This window comes from Muscardinus avellanarius, assembly GCF_963383645.1.
Source record: "Muscardinus avellanarius genome assembly, chromosome: 16".
Classification (NCBI taxonomy): domain Eukaryota; kingdom Metazoa; phylum Chordata; class Mammalia; order Rodentia; family Gliridae; genus Muscardinus; species Muscardinus avellanarius.
The window spans coordinates 33,672,406-33,695,701 of NC_137802.1; the positions used below are offsets into that span (position 1 = coordinate 33,672,406).

The window sequence follows — 23,296 nt, forward strand, 5'->3', positions numbered from 1 at the left end:
AAAAAGTAACAGGACTGGTGGTATCTCAGAAGTAGAATGTGAAGGGGGGGAAGGAAGGGGAAGGGAGGGAGAGAAGAGAGAGGAGAGAGGAGAGAAGGAGAGAGCGAGAGAGAGAGAAAGAGAGAGAGAGAGGCAGGCAGAGGGAGGGAGGGAGGGAGGGAGGGAGGGAGGGAGGGAGAAGCAGCAACAGCAGCAACAAAAATAAGATGATCACAGGTTCGTGGCCTGCCTCGGGTACTTAGAGAGGCCCTCTGCAACTTAACGAGACTATTTCAAAATGAAAAATAAAATAGGGCTGGGGTATAGGCTTGAGGTAGAATGCCTCAGGGTTCAACCCTCAATACCCCCTCTCCAAACAATAATTTAAAAAATGAGTTTAAATTTATATTGTGAATTCTTTTATCATATAAAAAGAGGAAGGAAGGAAGGCAGGCAGGCTGGCTGGCCAATCAATCTTCCCCTTAAGTGAGGAAAAACAGACACAGAAACAATAATTCCACATTTTTCAGGTTAGAATGGTAAATAGTTGGCCAAATGGCAAATAGCATAGTAATGAAAAACTTGAAATTGGGCATGGTGCCTCATGCTTGTAATCTCAGCATTTAGAAGGCTGAGACAGGAGATGGCGGTTCGAAGACAGCCTCAGCTACTTAGTGAGGCCCTCTGAAACTCAGTGAGACCCAGTTTCAAAATGAATAAAAAAAAAAAAAAAAAAAATAGGGCTGGGGTGTAGCTTGGAGGTCGAATGCCCCTGGGATTCCAACCCCAGTACCACAAAAAAATAAAATTAAATAAAAATAAATAAATAAATAAAATAAAACTTGAATTGTTCCCCCTATGTGATCTTGGGAATTGCACCCAAGGACAGTCTACCTTTGAGCTACATCCCCAAATGTATCTTATATATTTAATTTTATGGTTTTTTTTTTTTTTGTGGAACTAACTGAATACCCAAGGGCATTCTACCTCTGAGCTACACCCATAGCCATATATATATACATATATACATATACATACATATATACATATACATACATATATATATATATATATGTATATATATGTATATATGTATATATATGTATATATATATATTTTTTTTTTTGGGTGGTACTGGGGTTCCTGGAAGCCCTTATACCTTCGGGCTACACTCCCAGACCTATTTTTACGTTTTTATTTGGAAACAGGGTATCCTAAGCCAGCGCGCGTGGCTGGCTTCGAACCTGCGCGATCCTCCTGTCTCCGCCTCCCAAGCGCGGGGATTACAAGCGTGCGCCACCACGCCCGGCCATAGTCCTATTTTTTATTCTTTATTTTGAAACCGGGTCTCACTAAGTTGCAGAGGGCCTTACAAATTGCTGAGGCTGGCTGTGAACCTATAATCCTCCTGTTTCAGCCTCCCAAGTCCTGGGATTACAGGTGTGTGCCAAAACACCCAGCTCCAGAGTAGTTTAATATATGTTTGATCATCGCACTCTAAGCATAAACAAACAGCAAGTTAAAACTATTATATGGGGAGCTGGGCGTGGTGGCGCACGCTTGTAATCCCCGCGCTTGGGAGGCTGAGACAGGAGGATGGCACAGGTTCGAAGCCAGCCTCAGCTACTTAGTGAGGCTCTCAGCAACTTAGTGAGACCCTGTTTCCAAATAAAATGTAAAAAAAAAGGTCTGGGAGTATAGCCCGGAGGTACAAAGTCTCTAGGTTCCACCCCCAGTACCACCAAAAAAAAAAAAAAAAAAAAAAAAAAAATCAAACCTATTATATGGGGGGAATATATAGCTCAGAAGCAGAATGTATTCTTAGCATATATGGTGGGTTCAATCACTGCACTAAAATGAAGGAAAAATATAAACTCTAAGAATAAAATTTGATTTTTCCCATTTGCAAAAGAAACATTGCCTGTTAATTTAAAAAGACTTGTATTTGTGTAATACTGGAGATTAAACCCAGGGCTTTCCACATCTGAGCTACACTCCGAGCCCTATTTTGTTTTTTATTTTTTTGGTGCTGGGGATTGAACCCAGGGGCATTCCACCCCTGAGATACACTCCCATATCTATCTAATTTTTCTGTTTGAAACAGTGTCTAAGTTGTAGAGGGCCTAAGTTGCTAAGGCTGCCCTCAAACCTAAAACCTTCCTGTCTTAGCATACCAGAATTACAGCCACGCATGACTACATCTAATTTAACAAAAGTTTATGGTAGAGATTTCACTGTTTCCTAACACCTATTTCCAATGATGTAATAACATTATAATACTGGCTAAATGGTATTGTTAAATCATTTTTATAAATGCTAAAAAAGTAGATACTGCAAAAAAGTACATTATTTAGATATTGAGAAGTGTCTAAATAACAATAAATGATATTTATACCTGGTTATATCTTAACTCAAACTGTACTTGAAGCAAGAACAAGAAAAACAGTAATGATAAGGATCTGTACATCTGGCATGCAAACATTCTCTGCTATGCTTATAACACTGTCAGACACTATTCTTAGTAAACCGTACTATATAACATCAATCCTCACAAATTTAAACTTAATTCTAAAATAAATCCTATAAAATCAGCACTATCATTATTTTTGTCCTAAGAGAAATGAGGCACAGAAAAGTCAAGTAACTTGCACAAAGTTATAATGGATAGAACCCAGATTCAAATCAATTTCCTTTAAAATACTTTTTTATTTTTTAGAGTAATGGGGATGGAGCCCAGGGGCATTCGACCTCTGATCTACACCCCCAGCCCTATTTTTTATTTATTTGGAAACAGAGTCTCATGAGTTGCAAAAGGCCTCACTAAGTAGGTGAGACGGTCTGCAAACCAAGACTCTCCTGTCTCAGTCTCCCAAATGCTAGGATTACAAGCATGCGCCACTACGGTCTGGGTCCTTTAAATTACTTTTTTTTTTGCAGGTCTGGGGATGGAACCCAGGGGCTTTCAACCTCCAAGCTACAGCCCCTGCCCTATTTTTTATTCTTTGTTTTGAAACTGGGTCTCACTGAGTTGCAGAGGGCCTCACTATGTAGCTGAGGCTGTCCACGAACCGCGATCCTCAGGTCTCAGCCTCCCGAATGCTGGGATTACAAGTGTGCGCCACCACGCCCAGCTTTAAAATACTTTTAATCAGCTGGGCATGGTGGCACATGCTTAATGTCTCTAGGTTCCATTCCCAGTACCAAAAAAAAAGTTTTTGTTTTTTATGCGGTACTGGGGATTGGACCCAGGGGGTTTTACCTCTGAGCTACAACCGCAGCCCTATTTTTTTAGTGTTTTTATTTTTGAAACAGGGTCTCACTAAGGATCTTCCGATCTCAGCCTCCCAAATGCTAGAATTACAAGCGTGCATGCTCAGCTAAAAAAATTACTCTTAAACCAGGTGTGGTGGTACACACTTATAATCCCAGCATTTGCGAGGCTGAGACAGGAGGATGGCGGTTCGCGGACAGCCTCAGCTACTACTCAGTGAGGGCCTTTGTAACTCAGTGAGACCCTGTTTCAAAATAAAGAATAAGCCGGGCGTGGTGGTGCACGCTTGTAATCCCCGCGCTTGGAAGGCTGAGACAGGAGGATCGCGCAGGTTTGAAGCCAGCCTCAGCTACTTAGTGAGGCTTCCAGCAACTTAGTGAGACCCTGTTTCCAAATATAAAAAAGGTCTGGGAGTATAGCCTGGAGGTAGAAAGCCTCTGGGTTCCACCCCCAGTACCACCAAAAACTAAAAAAATGTAAAAAATAAAAAATAAATAAAGAATAAAAAATAGGGCTGGGAGTGACACTCAAAAGTAGAATGCCCCTGGGTTCCATTCCCAGTATCAGAAAAATAAATAAGTAAATAAAAACATGCCCCAGAGGAAAATCCAAAACATTAGCTCTGATAAGTAGTAATATATTATCCCCCCAAAAAAAGCTATCTTTTGGGTGAACCAATTCACATATAAAGAGGAAGACAGGCATGCTGGCACACGCTTGTAATCCCAGTATTTAGGAGATTGAGACAAAAGGATCACAGGTTCATTGCCAGCCCCAGCTACTTAGTGAGGACCTCTGCAACTTAGTGAGACCCTGTTTCAAAATAGAGAATAAGAAATAGGGCTGGGGGTGTAGCTTGGAAGTAGAATGCCCCTGGGTTCCATCCCCAATACCGCAAAAAATAATAATAAAAATAAAAATAGCTGGGCCAGGCATGGTGGCGCACGCTTGTAATTCCCGCGCTTGGGAGGCAGAGACAGGAGGATCGCGCAGGTTTGAAGCCAGCCGTGCGCCCTGGCTTAGGAGACCCTGTTTCCAAATAAAAATGTAAAAATAGGTCTGGGAGTGTAGCCCAGAGGTAGAAGGGCTTCCAGGAACCCCAGTACCACCAAAAAAATAAATAAATAAATAAAAATAATAAAATAAAATAAAAATAGCTGGGTGTGGTGGCACATGTTTGTGATCCCAGTACTTGGGAGGATGAGATAGGAGGATGTGGGTTGGCGGCCAGCCTCGGCTACTTAGGCCCTCTGCAACTTAGAGAGACTCTGTTTCCAACTAAAGAATAAAAATTGGGCTGGAGATGCTGTTTGAAGGTATAATACTTCTAAGGTTCAATACACACACACACACACACACACACACACACACAATAATAATAATAAACAAGAATGATATATGTTTTGTCTATATAGAACCCCTGTTTGAAGGTATAATACTAAGGTTCAATACACACACACACACACACACACACACACACACACTAATAATAAACAAGAATGATATATGTTTTGTCTATATAGAAACCCCCCAAGCCCAAATAATTGACATATTCTCTACTCTTTGGAATCCAACCAAATAAAACATGTAAGTAAACAAGAAAGTTTGCAAATGAAAAGAAATGGATTTAGTATTGTAGGTTAAGTCATTATTAGCTCAATGCTATATTCAAATAAACACCAAATCTTGATAACATCAGTTTTTAAAAGCATTTACCTATGTTTTTTAGAAGTGTCCCCAGAGTAATTGTGTATCTGTCCGAAAGTCAAAGAACACATAACCATAAACCCAACATGTGACAAATTTATTAACAGTAGAACCCCAAGAATACCACCTCTAGATGGCTCCCTTACCAGTTTCCTTTCCTATGCACTCTCCCTCCCTACGAATTTCCAAATGTTAATGACACTTAGAAAATTCCTTTGTAAAGTATTCTAAAAAGAAAAATCTGAAGTTACTTTTATAGTACATGAAGCACACAAATTCCAATTCTACTAAAGGTCTTGGCAAATAATTATAGAATACTTCAAAATACTACAAAGTGAAAAGTGGCTAATTTAACTAATTTTGAAAATGCCGTCATAAAATGCTTTTATCATTAAGACAAGGAATATTCAAGCTTCCAACGTAATTAAGTATACTTTGATTCATCCAATCTGTGTTCCTTGAAAGGATGGTCTAGAGTGAAAAGGTTGAAATTATAAAAAGATGATGCGGAGCTGGGCATGGTGGCACACACTCGTAATCCCCGTACTTGGAAGGCTGAGTTAGGAGGACCAAGAGTTTGCTGACAGTATCAGCTATTTAATGAGGTCCTCCAAAATTTAGTGAGACCCTGTCTCAAATAAAGAATAAAAAATAGGGCTGAGAGTATAGTAGCTTGGAGGTAGAATGCCCCAGGTTCCATTCCCAGTACTGAAAAAAAAAAAAAAAAAGAAAAGATGCTGTCTAATATTAAGCCATCTCATAAAGGAATTGCCTACCCTGACAATAAGCTCTGACTAGGGGCAAGTATTAATGGAAAGGCTGGCGCAGTATCCTAGGAAGGAGGGCAGGGACATGCTACTCTGGATGACTGACAACTAAGGCACCTTCCACATTAGATCCCCATTACCTTTAGACTTACCTGTGCTTTCGCAGATATGTCTCTAGCGTTTCTAAAAGACAACTAGAGTCGATTAAAACTACTTCATCCCTGCATTCCTGGGACATTAGTTCCCATACATCCATCCAACAACCTCTGCAGAAAGAACAGATATTAGTGAAACAGAGGAATATATAAGGGTAAAACATTTAAAAAGGCAGAATAAAGGATTGCTTTATTTTACCTGGCTGTTCCCTGGAAAGGTCCATAATGGAAAATGATCCTACACTTGCTGTCCTTCCTGTGGTCTTCACTACTTCTCTTATCTGTACTTAACTTCTCTGAACTGACACTGCTACTGCTCCCTTCACTGCAGTATAGTACAAAGCTTAGTGACACTACAGCCTGAAGGAATCATTTCTACAGTCTAAATTAAAATAATCAACTCTTTAATATATTAAAATATTAGTAGGGTAAGTTTGCAAATTTGTATAATAACATATTAACCATATTAAAATGTTATTTAAATGTGTGCTCATGGCTTTATATAAAAACTTCTACATGACTATCAAGTTTACCTGCTACAATTCAATAATATTTACAATTATCAAGATAGCAATTGGTTTAAAATACTAAGCATTTTATAAGCAAATATACTTGATATGTTTTAAAGTCAAGAGTTAAAATTCTTTTCACCAGCCTGACGTGGTGGCGCACACTTGTAATCCCAGCATTCGGGAGGCTGAGACCGGAGGATCGCAGTTCGCGGACAGCCTCAGCTACTTAGTGAGGCCCTCTGCAACTCAATGAGACACGGTTTCAAAATAAAGAATAAAAAGTAGGGCAGGGGGTGTAGCTTGGAGGTCGAATGCCCCTAGGTTCCGTCCCCAGACCCGCAAAAAAAAAAAAAAAAAAAAAAAAAGAAAAAGAAAAAAAATTCTTTTCACCGATAAATAGGGATAAAATTCTAAAGTTTGATCTACTTAACATGACCATTAAGTGATTTTTCTTTAAAGCAATCATTCGCCGGGTGTGATGGCGCATGCTTGTAATCCCAGCATTTGGGAGGCTGAAACAGGAGGATTGTGGTTTGCAGACAGCCTCAGCTACTTAGTGAGGCCCTCTCCAATTTAGTGAGACCCTGTTTCAAAATAGTTTCAAAATAAAGAACAAAAAATAGGGTAGCTCAAAGGTAGAATGCCCCTGGGTTCTATCCCCAGGACCACACAAAAAATAAATTAAAAAAAAAAATCATTCCTTTTAATAGGTAGTCCATGACAAAAAAAAATTATTATCTTCACAATTACAAGTAGTTGGGAAAGTCACAGATTAATTTCACTATAGTAAATAAGCTTCACATTTATTAAAGAAAGCACACTAAGATAAACAATTTAGAAAGCTTATGTTAGTAATAAGTACTATACAAATATATACATTTTTAAACTTACTAAAAATTTCCCAGACTCTCTCCCACCCCTACTGGGTGACTGATTGATTGATTGATTGATTGTGGTACTAGGGATGGAACTCAGGGGCATTCTACCTCTGGGCTACACCCCCAGACCTATTTTATTTTTTTATTTGAAAACAAGGTCTAAGTTGCTGAGAGCCTCACTAAGTAGCTGAGGCTGGCCATAAACCTGCAATCCTTCTGTCTGCCTCCCAAGCACTGTGATTTCAGGTGCTTCCATAACCGGCTTCCCTACTGGTTTCAAAGTGGTGCTGATCAAACACTAAGTTTTGTTGCAGAAATGCATTCCAAGACGAATGTGTGTCTATGTTTCATTCAAGGAAAGTTGTCTTAATTTTTCATCATTCTCAACAAATAGTTCCTGTCTATTCTTCTACAGGTTTGGATAGTCATGGAAATTCATTAAAACCCTCTGAATATTTAATTAGTCTACTGTATATAACAACAGGTATTTCTCAATCCCCAGCCCAACATAATGCCATACATGCAATTCAGCCCCAATACTCCCTCTCATAAAAGCTTGAGTCAAGATTTAGCTCCCTTTATTTTTGGCAACAAAATCCTCAAGTCCTGCTCTACCTCCTGTGTTAAATGCCTCTACTCACGACTCTCATATTTCCTTTCCTTAATTATGCTAGTGACCTACAGCTCAAATCAGAACATCATAATCTCTCTAGACCTTATTTTTCATATGATTCCTTCAAAATCAAGCTTTTAGGAAGAGAAGTCCTTCCACCTCTTGTTCCACTTATCCTTTCCATCCGAAACTTAATCCATTACAACCTTACTTTGTATTCACTTCATCTCCACTCTCATCAACCACAAGCTCTTAGCAAGACCACCAACCATCTCAATGTTGCTAATCCAATGTCTACTTTCACATCCTCCATGACTCGGGAGCAATCAGCAAACTGAGGAGAGATCCTTGAAATATTTTGCTCTTGCCTTCCTCCTACTCATGTAGGCTCAGTTTCTCTACCCCAAGCTGTACTGGGATGGAACCCGGGGGCACTCTACCACTGCACTACATCCCATGCTCATTTTCAGTATCTTTATATTTATTGAGACAGGTCTTGCTTAAGTTGCCAAGGCGGGCCTTTTACTTGGGATCCTCCTGCCTCCGCATCCCTAGTAGCTAGGATTACAGATGTGCACCACTAATGCCTGAGTCTGGTCACTGTTTCCCAAGTTTCTCTACTAGCTGCTGCTTCTTATTTTTTTGTTTTTATTTTTGTGTGGGTCTGGGGATGGAACCCAGAGGCATTCGGCCTCCAAGCTACACCCCCGCCCTATTTTGTATTCTTTATTTTGAAACAGGGTCTGAGTTGTGGAGGGCCTAAGTAGATGAGGCTGTCAGCGAACCCCAATCCTACGCCTCCTGAATGCTGGGATTACAAGCATGCACCACCACGCCTGTCTAGCTGCTTCTTTTTGATGATTAAACTGAATTACTTGGCATTCTTTTCTCATACTCCACTCTTTCCCTGTAGGCAATTTTATATGTCATAATCCTTAATCATCAGCTACAGGCCTATAGCTCTGGCCTACCCCTCCTTTCAGATCTCAAACTTGCTCCCAGGCAGAAAATAACCTGGATTTACTAGCATGAATATTGAAAATACTCTCAGAAAGATAACATGGGTTGTTGCTATTAAGCAAAAGCCTATTAAAATATACTTTTTCTAGCAAAAAAGTATATGTAGTAAAATATACTAATAAAATATACTTTTTCTACAAAAAAAAGTATGACATACATGAGTACCTCCCCATGCCTAGTATAAACAACAAAAAGGCATGGGGAGGTAAAAGAGTGGGAATATGTAGAACAGGGAGCTGTAGTAGCTAGCATACAGCGATAGTGACCATCCTAACACAGTTTTTTGCTAAATGAACTATACTCACTGGCCTGCTATCCATATTCCCTGTGGGAATAACTGAAACTACCTTAGTCAAGAAAACTGCTTAAGATCTATTAACTCCATTTATACTGAATCCATGCCCAGCAAACCACCTTCTAAAACATTTGACTTCAGCTAGGCATGGTGATACATACTTATAATCCCAGTACTTGAGAGGCTGAGACAGGAGGATCTCAGGCTCACAGCCAACCTCAGCTACTTAGAGGCCCTTGGTAACTCAGTGAGACCTTATTTCAAATTAAATAATAAAAGCCGGGCGTGGTGGCACATGCTTATAATCCCAGCATTTGGGAGCCTAAGACAGGGTTTAAGGAAAGCCTCAGATACTTATGCCCTTTGCAACTGTTAGACTCTGTTTCAAAATAAAGAATAAAAAATAGGGCTGGGAGTGTGGCTCGAAGGTAGAATGCCCGAGTTCCACCCCCAGTACCGCGAATAATTAATTAAATAAAGAATAAAGAATGGGGCTGGGGTTGTAGCTCAGAGGTAGAATGCCCCTGAGTTTAATCCCCAGCACCAAAATAATAAACTAAAAACATTAGTAGGAAATAACTGTGGCACTGTGCTGAGAGATAGGGCAAAAGCAGCAATTGGACATTGTAGCATCTAACAAGAAGGAAATTGCAAATTAGTTACATAAATGTACGGCCATAATGGATTCAAGAAATGTTTTTAAATCCTTGATAATTAGGGAGACCTAGAAATAAGACAGGAAAGTACTTTATATATTATGGATATTGACTGAAGGGATATCATGACCTTGAAAAACTCAATATTAGCTACATAAACTTCCTCAAAAATCTCAACCTACCCAGGCATGGTGGCACATGCTTGTAACCCCAGTAAATGGGAGGCTGAGACAGGAGGACTGCAGCTTTGCGGCCAGCCCAGCTACTAAGTGAGGCCCTCGGCAACTTAGGAAGACCCTGTTTCAAAATAAAAAATAAAAAATGGGGCTGGGGGTATGGCTTGGAGACAGAATGCCCCTGGTTTCAATCCCCAATTCTAAAAAATAAAAAAATCTCAACCTCCTTCTTAAAAAAAAAAAAGCTTAAAATCAAATCTATAGAGACCCTATAGACTTAAGAGAGTCTTATGGCAAAAGGACTACAGATTAAGAACATATTTACTTTTATTGGTATGTATAACCAGTTAATTGAAAGTAGCATGTTTATTGTTTTCACTAAATATGAACAACATTTATCATCTTAACCATGATGAGGCGCTTTGGTATTGAATTCCACTTACCCCAAAGGTTTTGGCTTATGCGTATCTAAGGAGTGCAACTGGCATCTCTTGTTCTTCTTACTTTTTGGAATAGCATCTATCATGTCATTTAGTTTGGACCTAAAGGAAAACAAGTCATTAAAGGTTTTATTAATAGCCATTTTTCCTTCAAATTTTAAAGATCTCTACTTGCCACCTTTTCATGGTAAGTGTAGTATTACAGACACATTGCTTATCCTGAAAATTTCTCATCAAATACATTCCAACCCAAAGTCTATATGCTCATTTTCCCACTCCATACCCAGCCTGTCAAAATGCTGGAATAAACCTGTTCTATTTAACGTGCTCTATGCTCCAGACTACATGCTCAAATATTCCTTTACCTTGAGATGAGCCTGGCATGCCAATATTTTATTACTGACTACATGACTCTTAATCACCTCTGCTCAAATACTTTCTAAATATGTAATATCCTTAATAAGAAGCCATCAACAAAAATTTTATACAAATACAAATGTTATGCTACTACATACACCCTACCTTCAATCAATCAGCAAAGTTTGTCAAGTAAAGTTCGTTTTTATTTTTTTGTGGTGCTGGGGATTGGAAACAGGCATTTTTTTTCCTGAGACACCCCCCTAGTCCTATTTTATTTTGAAACAGGATCTCACCAGGTTGATGAGTCTCACAACACGCTGAGGCTATTCCAGACTCTGCAACCCTCCTGTCTCAGCCTCCCAGGTACTGGAATTACAAATGTGCGCCACCACACCCAGCTGTCAAATGACTTTTAAATGTATGTAGAGCCGGGCGTGGTGGTGCACGCTTGTATTCCCCGCACTTGGGAGGTGGAGACAGGAGGATCGCGCAGGTTCGAAGCCAGCCTCACTGGCTTAAGAGACCCTGTTTCCAAATAAAAATATTAAAAAAGATAGGTCTGGGAGTGTAGCCCGGAGGTAGAAGGGCTTCCAGGAACCCCAGTACCACCAAATAAATGTATGTATGTATGTATGTATGTATGTATAGCCTGCCTTGGTGGCACAGGCTTGTAATTCCAGTATTTGGGAGACTGAAAAAGGAGGATTGATGGTATGAAGACAGCCTCAGCAAGCAGTGAGACTCTCATCAACTTAGCAAGTTGTTCCAAAAAAAGGCAGGCATGGTGACACACACTTATAATCCTAGCAGTCAGGAGGCTGAGACAGGAGGATCGCAGTTCGCATAGTGAGGCCCTTTGCAATTCAGTGAGACCCTGTTGGAAAAGAAAGAATAAAAAATATGGCTGGGGGACTGGGGATATAGCTCAGTGGTAGAGCCCTAGCTTAGTAAGGTAGCAGGCCCTGGGTTGATTACCACCAAAAACAATGAACCTTTTGCTGGGTGTGGTGGCGCACACTTGTAATCTCAGCATTTGGGAGGCTGAGACAGGAGGATCACACAGGTTTGAAGCCAGTCTCAGCTACTTAGTGAGGCTCTCAGTAAGTTAGTGAGACCCTGTCCCCAAATAAAATATAAAATAGGTCTGGGAGTATATCCTGGAGGTAGAAAGCCTCTGGGCTCCACCCCCAGAAAAAAGAAAAAAAATCCAGGACCTACCCTTTCTCTCTATTCCACAACTACCACTCTAGTCCAAGTTCCCCATGACCTCTTTCATGGATCATTAAATCACCGGTTTCTCTACTTCCATCTCTGCTCCTGTACTCCCCCCTCACTTTATTCTCTACTTGAAAGTGAGAATAAGCCAAACTTCAGGTCAGACTATGTTGCTCATCAGTTCAAAACCTTTCAAAGATTCCTACCTCGCTCAGTTAAAAAAAAAAAAAAAAAAAAAAAAGACCTCTGGCTAACCTTCAAGGCACTAAATGATCAGGCCTCTACTATTCTTGTGTGTGTGTGGGGGGGGTACTAGGGATCCTGGAATCCCTTTTACCTCCGGGCTACACTCCCAGACCTATTTTATATTTTTATTTGAAAACAGGGTCTCTTAAACCAGCAAGGCCGACTTTGAACCTGCGCGATCCTCCTGTCTCTGCCTCCCAAGCGCGGGGATTACAAGCGTGCACCACCACGCCCGGCCCTTCTACTCTTCTGATATCACCTTTAACTCCTGCTCCCTTCATCTGTCTGGCTACAGCCACAACAGCTTCTTTGCTGGCCTTGAGCCACACCAAGGGAAGCCCAGCCACTGGGCCTTCTGACTTGCTGCTCCTCTCTACCTTCCCATTTACATGCTTGTCTCCTATACTGCACTCAAGCCCATATGCAGTGTCGCTCGACGAGGCCTTCCCTGACCATCCTTCATATGCTACTCACTGATTGTCTTTTCTTCTCTAGTTTTTTCCTTGTAACTTATACCTTAAAAATTAATCATTTGTTTAATATATCCCTCTCTACACATTATAGCAGAAACTAGAAGTTACTCAATAAAAACTGTTGAACTGAGCTCAATTTTTGCCCCAAGCAAATTTAGAAGAAAAAAAAAAGTTACCACTGTCATCACATTGTTTAAAAATTTACAAAAGCCAGGCGTGGTGGCACACACCTGTAATTCCAGCATTTGGGAGGCTGAGACAGGAGGATCTCAGTTCAAGGACAGCCTCAGCTACTACTTAGTGAGGCCCTTTGCAACTCAGTGAGACCCTGTTTCAAAATGAAGAATAAAAAATAGGGCTGGGGGTGTAGCTCAGAGGTAGAATGCACCTGGGTTCCACCCCAAGTACCGCAAAACAAAAGTTTACAAAGCCATTTCTCCTAATTGATTATACTTACCCGTGTACATAAAATAATGTATAAAGCTTCTTTGCATCGGTCATGCAGCTTCGAGTTACAGACAGGACTCCCTTGGGCCCTACTGTCAGCGGTTCAAGAGCAGGATTTCCAGACTCTACAAGCTGAGAAAAGAGGCGCTCCACACTCCGACGACAACCAACACATGGGACAAGCTGAGAAAGTGCACTCAAGACTTCACGTGATGTTACCACCATGGCGATACTTAGATCTTGTTGCTTAAGCATACTATGTCGCTGAGAGAAAAAGGAAAAAAAAAGTGAAGAATGCTTAAGACATAAAATTACTTACTCTTTCACTGCTACTGCTTCCCATCCTTGTGCAGTAAGTACAACCTGGGCAAGACTTGCCACCTCCATCGCAACTGAGTCAGAAAGGCAAAATAACCAGCCTTGTCCATTCTGTGCTGAGTTTGCTCCACAACCTGCCCCCCAAACCATGGGGTGCAGGGCTAAGAAGTATGTACCCTAGGCAGAGCAAAAGGAAGCCCTGCATCTGGAAATCTAGGGGTACAATGAATATTAAGCCTAGTCCTATCACTGAAAAAAAAGAAAAGAAAAAAGAGGCAATGCAGCTTTGCCATGACTTCTTTTCAATTTTTAACCACACTAGGTTTTGCTAAAGGAGTTATATTGGGGATGATGATTGTGAAGAGCAGGAATTCTAAATCTGGAGGTCTGGACAGGTGTTATGAATTAGTGGGAGAAAACAGGCCTATCTTACGTATGAAGGAGCCTGCAGTGAGTAACTAATATGCTTGTGCAAAGGAATGTTATTTGCTGATTAAGACAAGATAGAAAAAAGAACTGAAAGCCATACTTGTAAAAAAATGGGCAAATCTTTGGTAATAACTTCTGCCCAATGGAGTTACAAGCCAGATACAGCTGTAATCCCAGTAGTCAGGAAGCTGAAACAGGAGGACTGCAGGTTCACAGACAGCCTCAGCAACTTACCAAGGCTCTCCACAACTCAGTGGGACCCTGTTACTGAATAAAAAAAAAAATAATGCTAGCTGGACGTGGTGGTGCACACTTGTAATCCCCGTGTTTGGGAGGCAGAGACAGGAGGATCACGCAGCTTCGAAACCAGCCGTGCTGGCTTAAGAGACCCTGTTTCCAAATAAAAAGAAGTATAAAATAGGTCTGGGAGTGTAGCCCTGAGGTAGAAGGGCTTCCAGGAACCCCAGTACCACCAAAATAAATAAATAAATAAACAAATAAATAAATAAATAAATAAATAAAATGCTGGGTGTGTAGGTTGGAAGTAGAACGGCCCTAGGTTTAACCCTCAGTACCATATAGACACACACATAAAAAATTACAATGAACACTTCCACATTTACCAAACAGACAGGAAAGACGATTACCAAAATACATTTTGTCACATTTATCATTAATTTTCAATTCAATCAAGATTTTTCTAAAAGACAGAATAGAATTATAAATTTCTTTTTGCAATACTGGAGTTCTACTCCAGTATTGCAATATTGGGGCTTTCTACCACCAATCTACATCCCCAGTCCGATTTTTATTCTTTATTTTGAAACAGGGTATTATTAAGATGTGGAAGGCCTCCCTAAGTAGCTGAGACCGGCCATGAACCTATGATCCTCCTATCTCAGCCTCCCAAGTACTGGGATTACAAATGTGCACCACCACACCTGGGTAGGAGTAGAAGTCTAAAGTAAACTAAGAAGTTATCTCCCATTATCTTAGTTATAAATTTTGTATTTAAGTGTATTTATAAAGTATCATATTTCAGCCAGGCGTGGTGAAACACCCTTGGGAGGTTGAGACAGGAGGATCTATCTGCAGGTTCAAAGCCAGCCTCATCTACTTAATGAGGCTCTCAGCAACTTAGTGAGACCTTGTTTCCAAATAAAATGTAAAATAGGCCTGGGCGTGTAGCCTGGAGGTAGAAAGCCCCTGGGTTTCATCCATCCCCAGCACCCCCCCCACACACACACACAATCTTTAAAAAAAATTTTTTTTGCAGTACTGGGATAGAACCCAGGGGTACCCCCAGCCTTATTTTTTTATTCTTTATTTTTAAACAGGAATTCTCAATCTGGAGGTCTCCCAGACGTTCCAGATTGTGGTTTCTCCAGTACCACAAAAAAAAAAAAAAAAAAAAAAAGTGAGTTGCAAAGGGCCTAAGGGCGGAGGCTGGCTGTGAACTTGCAATCTTCCTATCTCAGTCTCCCAAATGCTGGGATTACAAGGGTGTGCCACCATGCCTGGCTTAAAGTATTATTATTTCTCAGAAATTAAAAATTGAATGCACAGGGTATTTTTTTAAAAAAAACTTGACCAGAACAACCACCAAAACCAAAACAAAACAACAAGCCAGGCATGGTGGCACACACTTATAATTCTAGTACTTGGGAGGCTGAGACAGGAGGATCGTGCAGGTTTGAGGCCAGCCTCAGCTACTTAATGAGGCTCTTGGCAGCTTAGTGAGACCCTGTTTCCAAATAAAATATAAAATAGGTCTGGGCATGAAGCCTGGAGGTAGCAAGCTCCTGGGGTTTCCCCAGTACCACAAAACAAACAAATAAATACATACATACATACATACATACATACATACATACATACATACATATATACCAAGAAAGATGACCAAGTGAGATCAGAGGCTTATGGATAAACAAAATGTTACCACAATACCACCAATTCTCCTTCATATAACAAGTCTGTAAATAAGATATATAACTAGAACAATAATAACAATAAAACCAAATTCAGTCCAATATGAATACCTAAGGAACATTAGGTAAAACAAAACTATAGCTCCATTTTAAATGATTCTTTAAAACACACAAACATACCACCTTCTGAAAATACTGATTTTAAGAACTATTACCTGAATAAACTGCTTCAGTTGTGCACCATTATTCTGATGCCCGTCAAGATTTAACACATTGTCAGGAAACTCCATCACCATCTTAAAATGCAAACAGAACACAAATCAAATATTTTATTCACTTCAAACACTTTATACAGTCTACTTTATGAACTCTTAGGACACAAATAGACCTCAAATGCTAGATTTCCTCCCTTCCCATACAAAAAAGAGGTTTTAAAAAAATCTAAATATAGTTGGCTTTGCTGGTATACACCTGTAAGTCCAAGATCCCTGAGAAGATGAGGCAGAAGGATCACAAATTACGAGGCCAGACTGGGCAACTTATTTGAGACCCTGGCACAAAATAAATCTTTTCTTTTCTTTTCTTTTTTTTGCGGTACTGGGGATGGAACCCAGGGACATTCGACCTCTGAGTTACATTCCTAGTCCTACTTGTTCTTATTCTTTTGTGTGTGTGTGAGAGTCTGGGGATGGAACCCAGAGGCATTTGACCTCTGAGATACACCCCCTGCCTAATTTTTTATTCTTTAGTTTGAAATAGGGTATCATTGAGTTGCAGAGGGCCTCACTAAGAAGCTGAGGCTGGCTGAGAACCGAGATCCTCTGGTCTCAGCCTCCCGAATGCTGGGATTACAAGTGTGTGCCACCACGCCTGGCTATTCTTTATTTTGAAACAGGGTCTACTGAATTGCAAAGGGCCTCACTTAGTAGTAGCTGAAGCAGTCTGCGAACCACGATCTTCCTATCTCAGCCTCCCAAATGCTGGACTTACAAGCGTGGGCCACCATGTCCGGCTCAAAATAAAATTTAAAGCTGGTGAGGTGGTATCTTAGGCCTATAATCCCTGTACTTGGAAAGCTGAGACAAAAAGATCCCAAGGTCAAGGCCAGCCAGGGTGACTTAGCTTTATAGTATTTTTCCTCTGGTAAAACATTTTGATAATTGAATAAATATTTTAGCTATACCTTTATTTCATGATTAAACACTATATGCTAGACACTGTTCTGAGATACACAGTGATTTTTTTTCATATAGCACCGTCTACATGCTAGACAAGTGCTCTATCTCTGAGGTATATCCCCAGCATGATAGGATAAATTTTGTGTGTGTGGGTGCGCGTGTGTGTGTGCGTGTATGGTACTAGTGATTGAGCTCAGGGGCATTCTACCTCTGGGCTACACCCCCAGTCCTGTTTTATTTTTATTTGGAAACAAGGTCTTGTTAACTGAGCTTCATAAGTTGCTGAGGCTGGCCTCAAACCTGTGATTCTCCACTCTCAGTCTCTTAGGTTATGGGATTACAGCGTGAGCCACCACACCCAGCTTAGATATTTTAAAAAATTATATGTATTCCAGGTTATGACCAATTAACTGAAAATGTCAGGTTATCTGACTTACTAAATGCTACTATTGGCCTCTGCAACAAACACTTTAAAATATAACATAATCCTTACAACCTCTCTGAGATAGATACCAGAAATTATTGCATAACCTTGCCTTACAGATGAGGAAATTAAGAATGATAGCTGGAGCAGGGCATGGTGGCACACACAGGTAATCCCAGTATGCTAGTGGGATTATGGTGGGATATATGGTGGGAACTATTAGTACATTGCACTGATATATAATGCCACAGATTTTAAAAAGGCATTCTTGCTGTATTACTAATAAAAGACCCATTTGAACTGTTAATATGCCATCAAATTAAAGTAGCATCCCAATTCCAGAGATATGTAAAGAGTATGCTTCGAAACAATGAACTAGCTGGGCGTAGTCACGCTTGGTAGTAATCCCAGCTCTTGGGAGGCTGAGACAGGAGGATGGCACAGGTTCAAAGCCAGCCTCAGCTACTTAGTGAGGCTCTCAGCAACTTACTGAGACCCTGTTTCCAAATAAAATATAAAACAGGCCTGGAGGTAAAAAGCCTCTGGGTTCCACCCATAGTACCACCAAAAAAAAAGAAAATCCCTCCAGGTTGGGTATGGTTGTGTACTTTTATAATCCCAGTACTTGATAGGCCGAGACAGGGGAGGGTCACAGGTTCGCAGCCAGCGTCAGCAACTTAAGTGAGGCTCTCTGCAACTTAATGAGACCCTGTTTCAAAATAAAAGAATGAAAATAGGGCGAGGGGTATAGGGGTAGCTCAGAGGCAGAATGGTCCTGGGTTCCATCCCCAGTACCACACACACATAAAAAATAAATCCCTCCCTTCTCCAATCATTACCATGAAGACTTTCTTCTTTAGTGAATATGAACATTCTCTTCCCTACACATTAGAAATGAAACATTTAAAGCATGCCTGTTCTAGGCAAGTGTGGTGGCACATACCTGTAATTTCAATACCTGGGACACTGAAATAGGAAGATCCCAGGTTGGAAGCTAGCCTTGGCAACTTAGTGAGGCTCTTAACAAATTAGCAAGACCATTTCCAATAAAAATAAAAAGGGCTAGAAGTGTAGCTTAAAGGTAGAAAAGCCGAGTGTGGTAGCGCACACTTGTAATCCCAGCATTTGGGAGGCTGAGACAGAAGGATCACTGTTCACGGACAGCCTCAGCTACTTAGTGAGGCCCTTTGCAACTCAGTGAGACCCTGTTTCAAAATAAAGAATAAAAATAGGGCTGAAGTGTGTGCACCTCAGAGGTAGAATGCCCGAGTTCCATCCCCGTTCCACAGGGGGAAAAAAAGGTAGAAAAGCCCGAGTTCAACCCCCAGCACCACAAATCCAGTTGGGTGTGATGGTGCACATCTATAACCCCAGTTACTTGGGAGGTTGAGACAAGACTGCAGGATTGAGGCCGGCCTCAGCAACTTAAGGAGGCCATTTCAAAACAAAAATATAGAGCCGGGCGTGGTGGCACACGCTTGTAATCCCAGCATTCAGGAGGCGGAGACCAGAGGATCACGGTTCACAGACAGCCTCAGCTACTTAGTGAGGCCCTCCGAAACTCAGTGAGACCCAGTTTCAAAATAAAGCATAAGCCAGGCGTGGTGGCACACGCTTGTAATCCCCACACTTGGGAGGATCGTGCAGGTTCGAAGCCAGCCGCGCTGGCTTAAGAGACCCTGTTTCAAAAATATGAAATAGGTCTGGGAGTGTAGCCCGGAGGTAGAAGGGCTTCCAGTAACCCCAGCACCACCAAAAAATAAATAAATAAATAAATAAAAATAAAATAAAGAATAAAAAAATAGGGCAGGGGGTATAGCTCGGATGTTGAATGCCCCTGGGTTCCATCTCCAGACCCGCAAAAAACAAAAAAAAACAAAAAACAAAAAAACAAACAAAGCCAGGCGTGGTGGCGCACGCTTGTAATCCCCGCGCTTGGAAGGCGGAGACAGGAGGATCACGCAGGTTCGAAGCCAGTCCCGCTGGCTTAAGAGACCCTGTTTCAAAAAAATATAAAATAGGTCTGGGAGTGAAGCCCGGAGGTAGAAGGGCTTCTAGGAACCCCAGTACCACCAAAAAAAAAAAAAAAAAAAAACACCAATATATATATAAGCCATGTGTGGTGGTACACACTTGTAATCTCACTACTTGAGAAGCTGAGACAGGAGAATCATGGGTTTCCGGGCAAACTCAGCTACTTAGTGAGGCACTCTACAACTTAGTGAGAACCTGTTTCCAAATAAAAAGTAAAACAGGGCAGGGGGTACAGTTCAGAGGTAGAATACCACTGGGTCTAATCCCTAGAGCAACCAATCAATAGTGTAAAATAAAATAAGGCTGAAGGTGTGGCTCAGAGGTAAAATCCCTGGGTTCTATCCCCAGTATCGCAAAAGAAAAGAAACAAAAGAGAGAAAAAGAAAAGAAAAGCATTCCTAAACGAGGTCTGGGGGCTGTAGCTCAGTGGCACAGTGCTTGCCTGGGTTTGATCCCCAGCACAACAACAAAAAAGAATACTGCTGGGTGTGGTGGCATATGCTTATAATCCTAGTACTTGGAAGACTGAGACAAGATCACAGGTTCACCACCAGTCTCAGCTACCTAGCAAAGCCCTCTACAACAACTTAGTGTGACCCTGTTTCAAAATAAAGAATAAGAGCTGGGCGTGGTGGCGCATGCTTGTAATCCCTGAGCTTGGGAGGCTGAGACAGGAGGATCGTGCGGGTTCGAAGCCAGCCTCAGCCACTTAGTGAGGCTCTCAGCAACTTAGCGCGACCCTGTTTCCAAATAAAATACAAAAAAGGTCTGGGAGTATAGCCCGGAGGTAGAAAGCCTCTGGGTTCCACCCCTAGTACTACCAAAAAAAAGAAAAAAGAAAAAAGAAAAAAGAAAGTAGGTCTCGGAGTATAGCCCAGAGGTAGAAAGCCCTGGGTTCCACTCCCAATACCACAATAAAATAAAATAAAATAAAAAAATAAAGAATAAGGAGCTGGACATGGTGGCGCACCCTTGTAATCCCAGCATTTGGGAGGCTGAGACAGGAGGATGGCAGTTTGTGGACAGCCTCAGCAACTTAGTGAGGCCCTTTGCAACTCAGTGAGATCCTGTTTCAAAATAAAGAATAAAATATAGGGGTGTCACTCGGAGGTAGAATGGCCCTGGGTTCCATTCCCAGTACTGAAAAAAATAAAAAAATAAAAAAGACCCAGGAGTGGTGGCACACGCTTGTAATCCCCGCGCTTGAGAGGCGGAGACAGGAGGATCGGCGCTGGTTCAAAGCCAGACTCACTGGCTTAAGAGACTCTGTTTCCAAATAAAAATATAAAATAGGTCTGGGAGTGTAGCCCGGAGGTAGAAAGGTTTCCAGGAACCCCAATACCACCCAATAAATAAATAAATAAATAAATAAATAAATAAATAGAATAAATTGGGCATGTGTGTTGTGGCTCACACTTGTAATCCCAGCATTTGGGAGGCTGAGACAGGAGGATCATGGTTCAGTGAAAGCCTCAGCTACTTAGGCCCTCTGCAACTCAGTGAGATAGTTTCAAAATAAAGAGTAAAAATAGGGTTGGGTTGTAGCATGTAGAATGCCCCTGGGTTCCATCCCCAATATTGAAAAAAAAAAAAAAAAAAGGTACAGGATAAACTGTTTAGGGAAATGCACACTCACAATCCCAACTACGCAGGAGACTGAAACTAAAGAGTTTCGTTTGAAGCTACCCTTATTTTAGAGGAAGGGTCACTGAGAAATCAACCCAGAGGTATTCTACCTACAAGTTAAACCTGGGCCCATCTTTTTTTTTTTTTTTTTTTTTGTCGTACTGGGAATGGAACCTAGGGACAGTCTACTCCTAAGATACACCCCCAGCCCTAATTTTTTATTCTTTTTTTTTTTTTTTTTGTGGTACTGGGGTTCCTGGAAACCCTTCTACCTCTGGGCTACACTCCCCAGAGCCATTTTTATATTTTTTATTTGGAAACAGGGTCTCTTAAGCCAAAGAGGCTGGCTTCGAACCTGCATGATCCTCCTGTCTCCGCCTCCCCAGTGCGGGGATTAGAAGCGTGCACCACCACACCCGGCTTTATTCTTTATTTTAAAACAGGGTCTCACTAAGTTGCAAAGGGCCTTAGTGGCTGAGGCTGTCCTCAAACTGTGATCCTCCTGTCTCAGCCTCCCAAATGTTGGGATTACAAGCATATGCCACCATGCCAAGCTACCTGGGCCCTTCTTATTTTCCATTTTATTTTTATTTTGTGGTGCTGAAGATTGAAACAAGGAACATTCTACCTCTGAGCTACACGCCAACTCTATTTTGAAACAGGGTCTTGCTAAATTATTGAGGCTGGTTTCAAACCTGTGATCCTCCAGTCTCATCCTCCTTAATACTACAGGTATGAGCCAGGGTCATTCTAACTCTGAGCTATATCCCCAGCCTTACTTTTTTGTTTTTAAATAGGTCTCCCTATGTTGCTGAAGTTGTCCTCAAACCTATAATCCTCCTGCCTCGATCTCCCAAGGGGATTACAGGCATGTGTCACCACACCCAGCTTATTTTTCATTTTTTGTGGTACTGGACTTTGAAGCCAGAAGCATTCTACCTCCAAATCACAGCCCCAACCCTTTTTATTTTGAAACATGGTCTCCTTAGGTTGCTGAGAGCCTGGCTAAATTAATGCAGAGTCTGGCTTAAAACCTGTAATCTCTCTCAGCCTCCCAAGTACTGGGATCATAGGCATACTCACCATGCCCAGAAGGAAGGGCGTGTTTGTGTGTAGCTGGGAATTGACCCAGGGGCATTATACCTCCAAGCTATACGCTTAGCTCTGTGTGTGTGTGTGTGTGTGTGTGTGTGTGTGTGTGTGTGTGTATGATTGCACGTGTAGTAATGGGGATTGAAGCCAGAGGTATTCTACCTCTGAGCTACAACCCCAATTCTATTTCATTTTTATTTTGAAAACTGGGTCTAAGTTGCAGAGGGCCTCATGAAGTTGCTGAGGATGGCCTTGAACCTGCAATTCTCCTGTGTCAGCCTTCCAAATACTGGTATTACAAGCATGCATCACATGTCTAGCTTATTTTTAACTTTAAAACAGGGTCTTAATCTGGGCGTGGTGGCACATGCTTGTAATCCCCGTGCTTGGGAGGTGGAGACAGGAGGATCACAGGTTCGAAGCCAGCAGCAGTGGCTTAAGAGACCATGTTTCCAAATAAAAATAGATTAAAAAAAAAAAAAAAGGTCTGAGAGTGTAGCTCGGAGATAGAAGGGCTTCCAGGAACCCCAGTACCACCAAAAAAAAAAAAAAAAAAAAAAAAAAAAAAAAAACAAAAAAAAACAGAGTCTTGCTAGGTTAATGAGAGTCTCACTGTTTGATAAGGTTATTCCTTGAACCTGAAATCCTGTCTCAGCCTCCCAAGTAGAGACTGGAGGCATACACCACCACCATACCTGGCCCATAGTCTACCAATCTGGCTAGAGATTCTGCCTTGAGTAATTATTGTCCTTGGCTTTTGTTGCTGTTGTTGTAGTACTGGGGATTGAGCCCAGAAGCATTTTACCTCTGAGGTACACCCCAGCACTATTTTATTTGTTTTTATTTATTTTTGCTGTACTGGGCACTGAACCCAGAGGCATTCTGCCTCTGGTCTACACCTACAGCTCTATTTTTTATTCTTTATTTTGAACCAGGGTCTTACTAAGTTTGAGAAAGCCTCACTAAGTAGCTAATGCTGGCCACAAACCTGCAATCCTCCAGTCTCAGCCTCCTAAGTACTGGGGTTACAAGAATGCCACCACACACGCCTCAT

General features: G+C 41.3%; 1 protein-coding gene across 4 annotated transcripts in view; it reads right to left on the bottom strand.

Annotated features, from left to right (window-relative positions):
• Positions 1-23,296, bottom strand: part of GGNBP2 (gametogenetin binding protein 2) — a gene marked incomplete at both ends in the record, with an annotated part of 54,919 nt that overhangs the window by 21,480 nt on the left and 10,143 nt on the right. For 2 of the 4 annotated variants that reach the window (XM_080712392.1, XM_080712389.1), the window contains 5 exons: positions 5,877-5,990; positions 6,079-6,204; positions 10,473-10,571; positions 13,221-13,474; positions 16,104-16,184. In XM_080712392.1, coding sequence (XP_080568518.1) covers positions 5,877-5,990; positions 6,079-6,204; positions 10,473-10,571; positions 13,221-13,474; positions 16,104-16,184 — 674 coding nt within the window. The remainder of the gene's footprint in view (positions 1-5,876; positions 5,991-6,078; positions 6,205-10,472; positions 10,572-13,220; positions 13,475-16,103; positions 16,185-23,296) is intronic. The other 2 variants (XM_080712391.1, XM_080712390.1) reach the window with 1 other exon arrangement.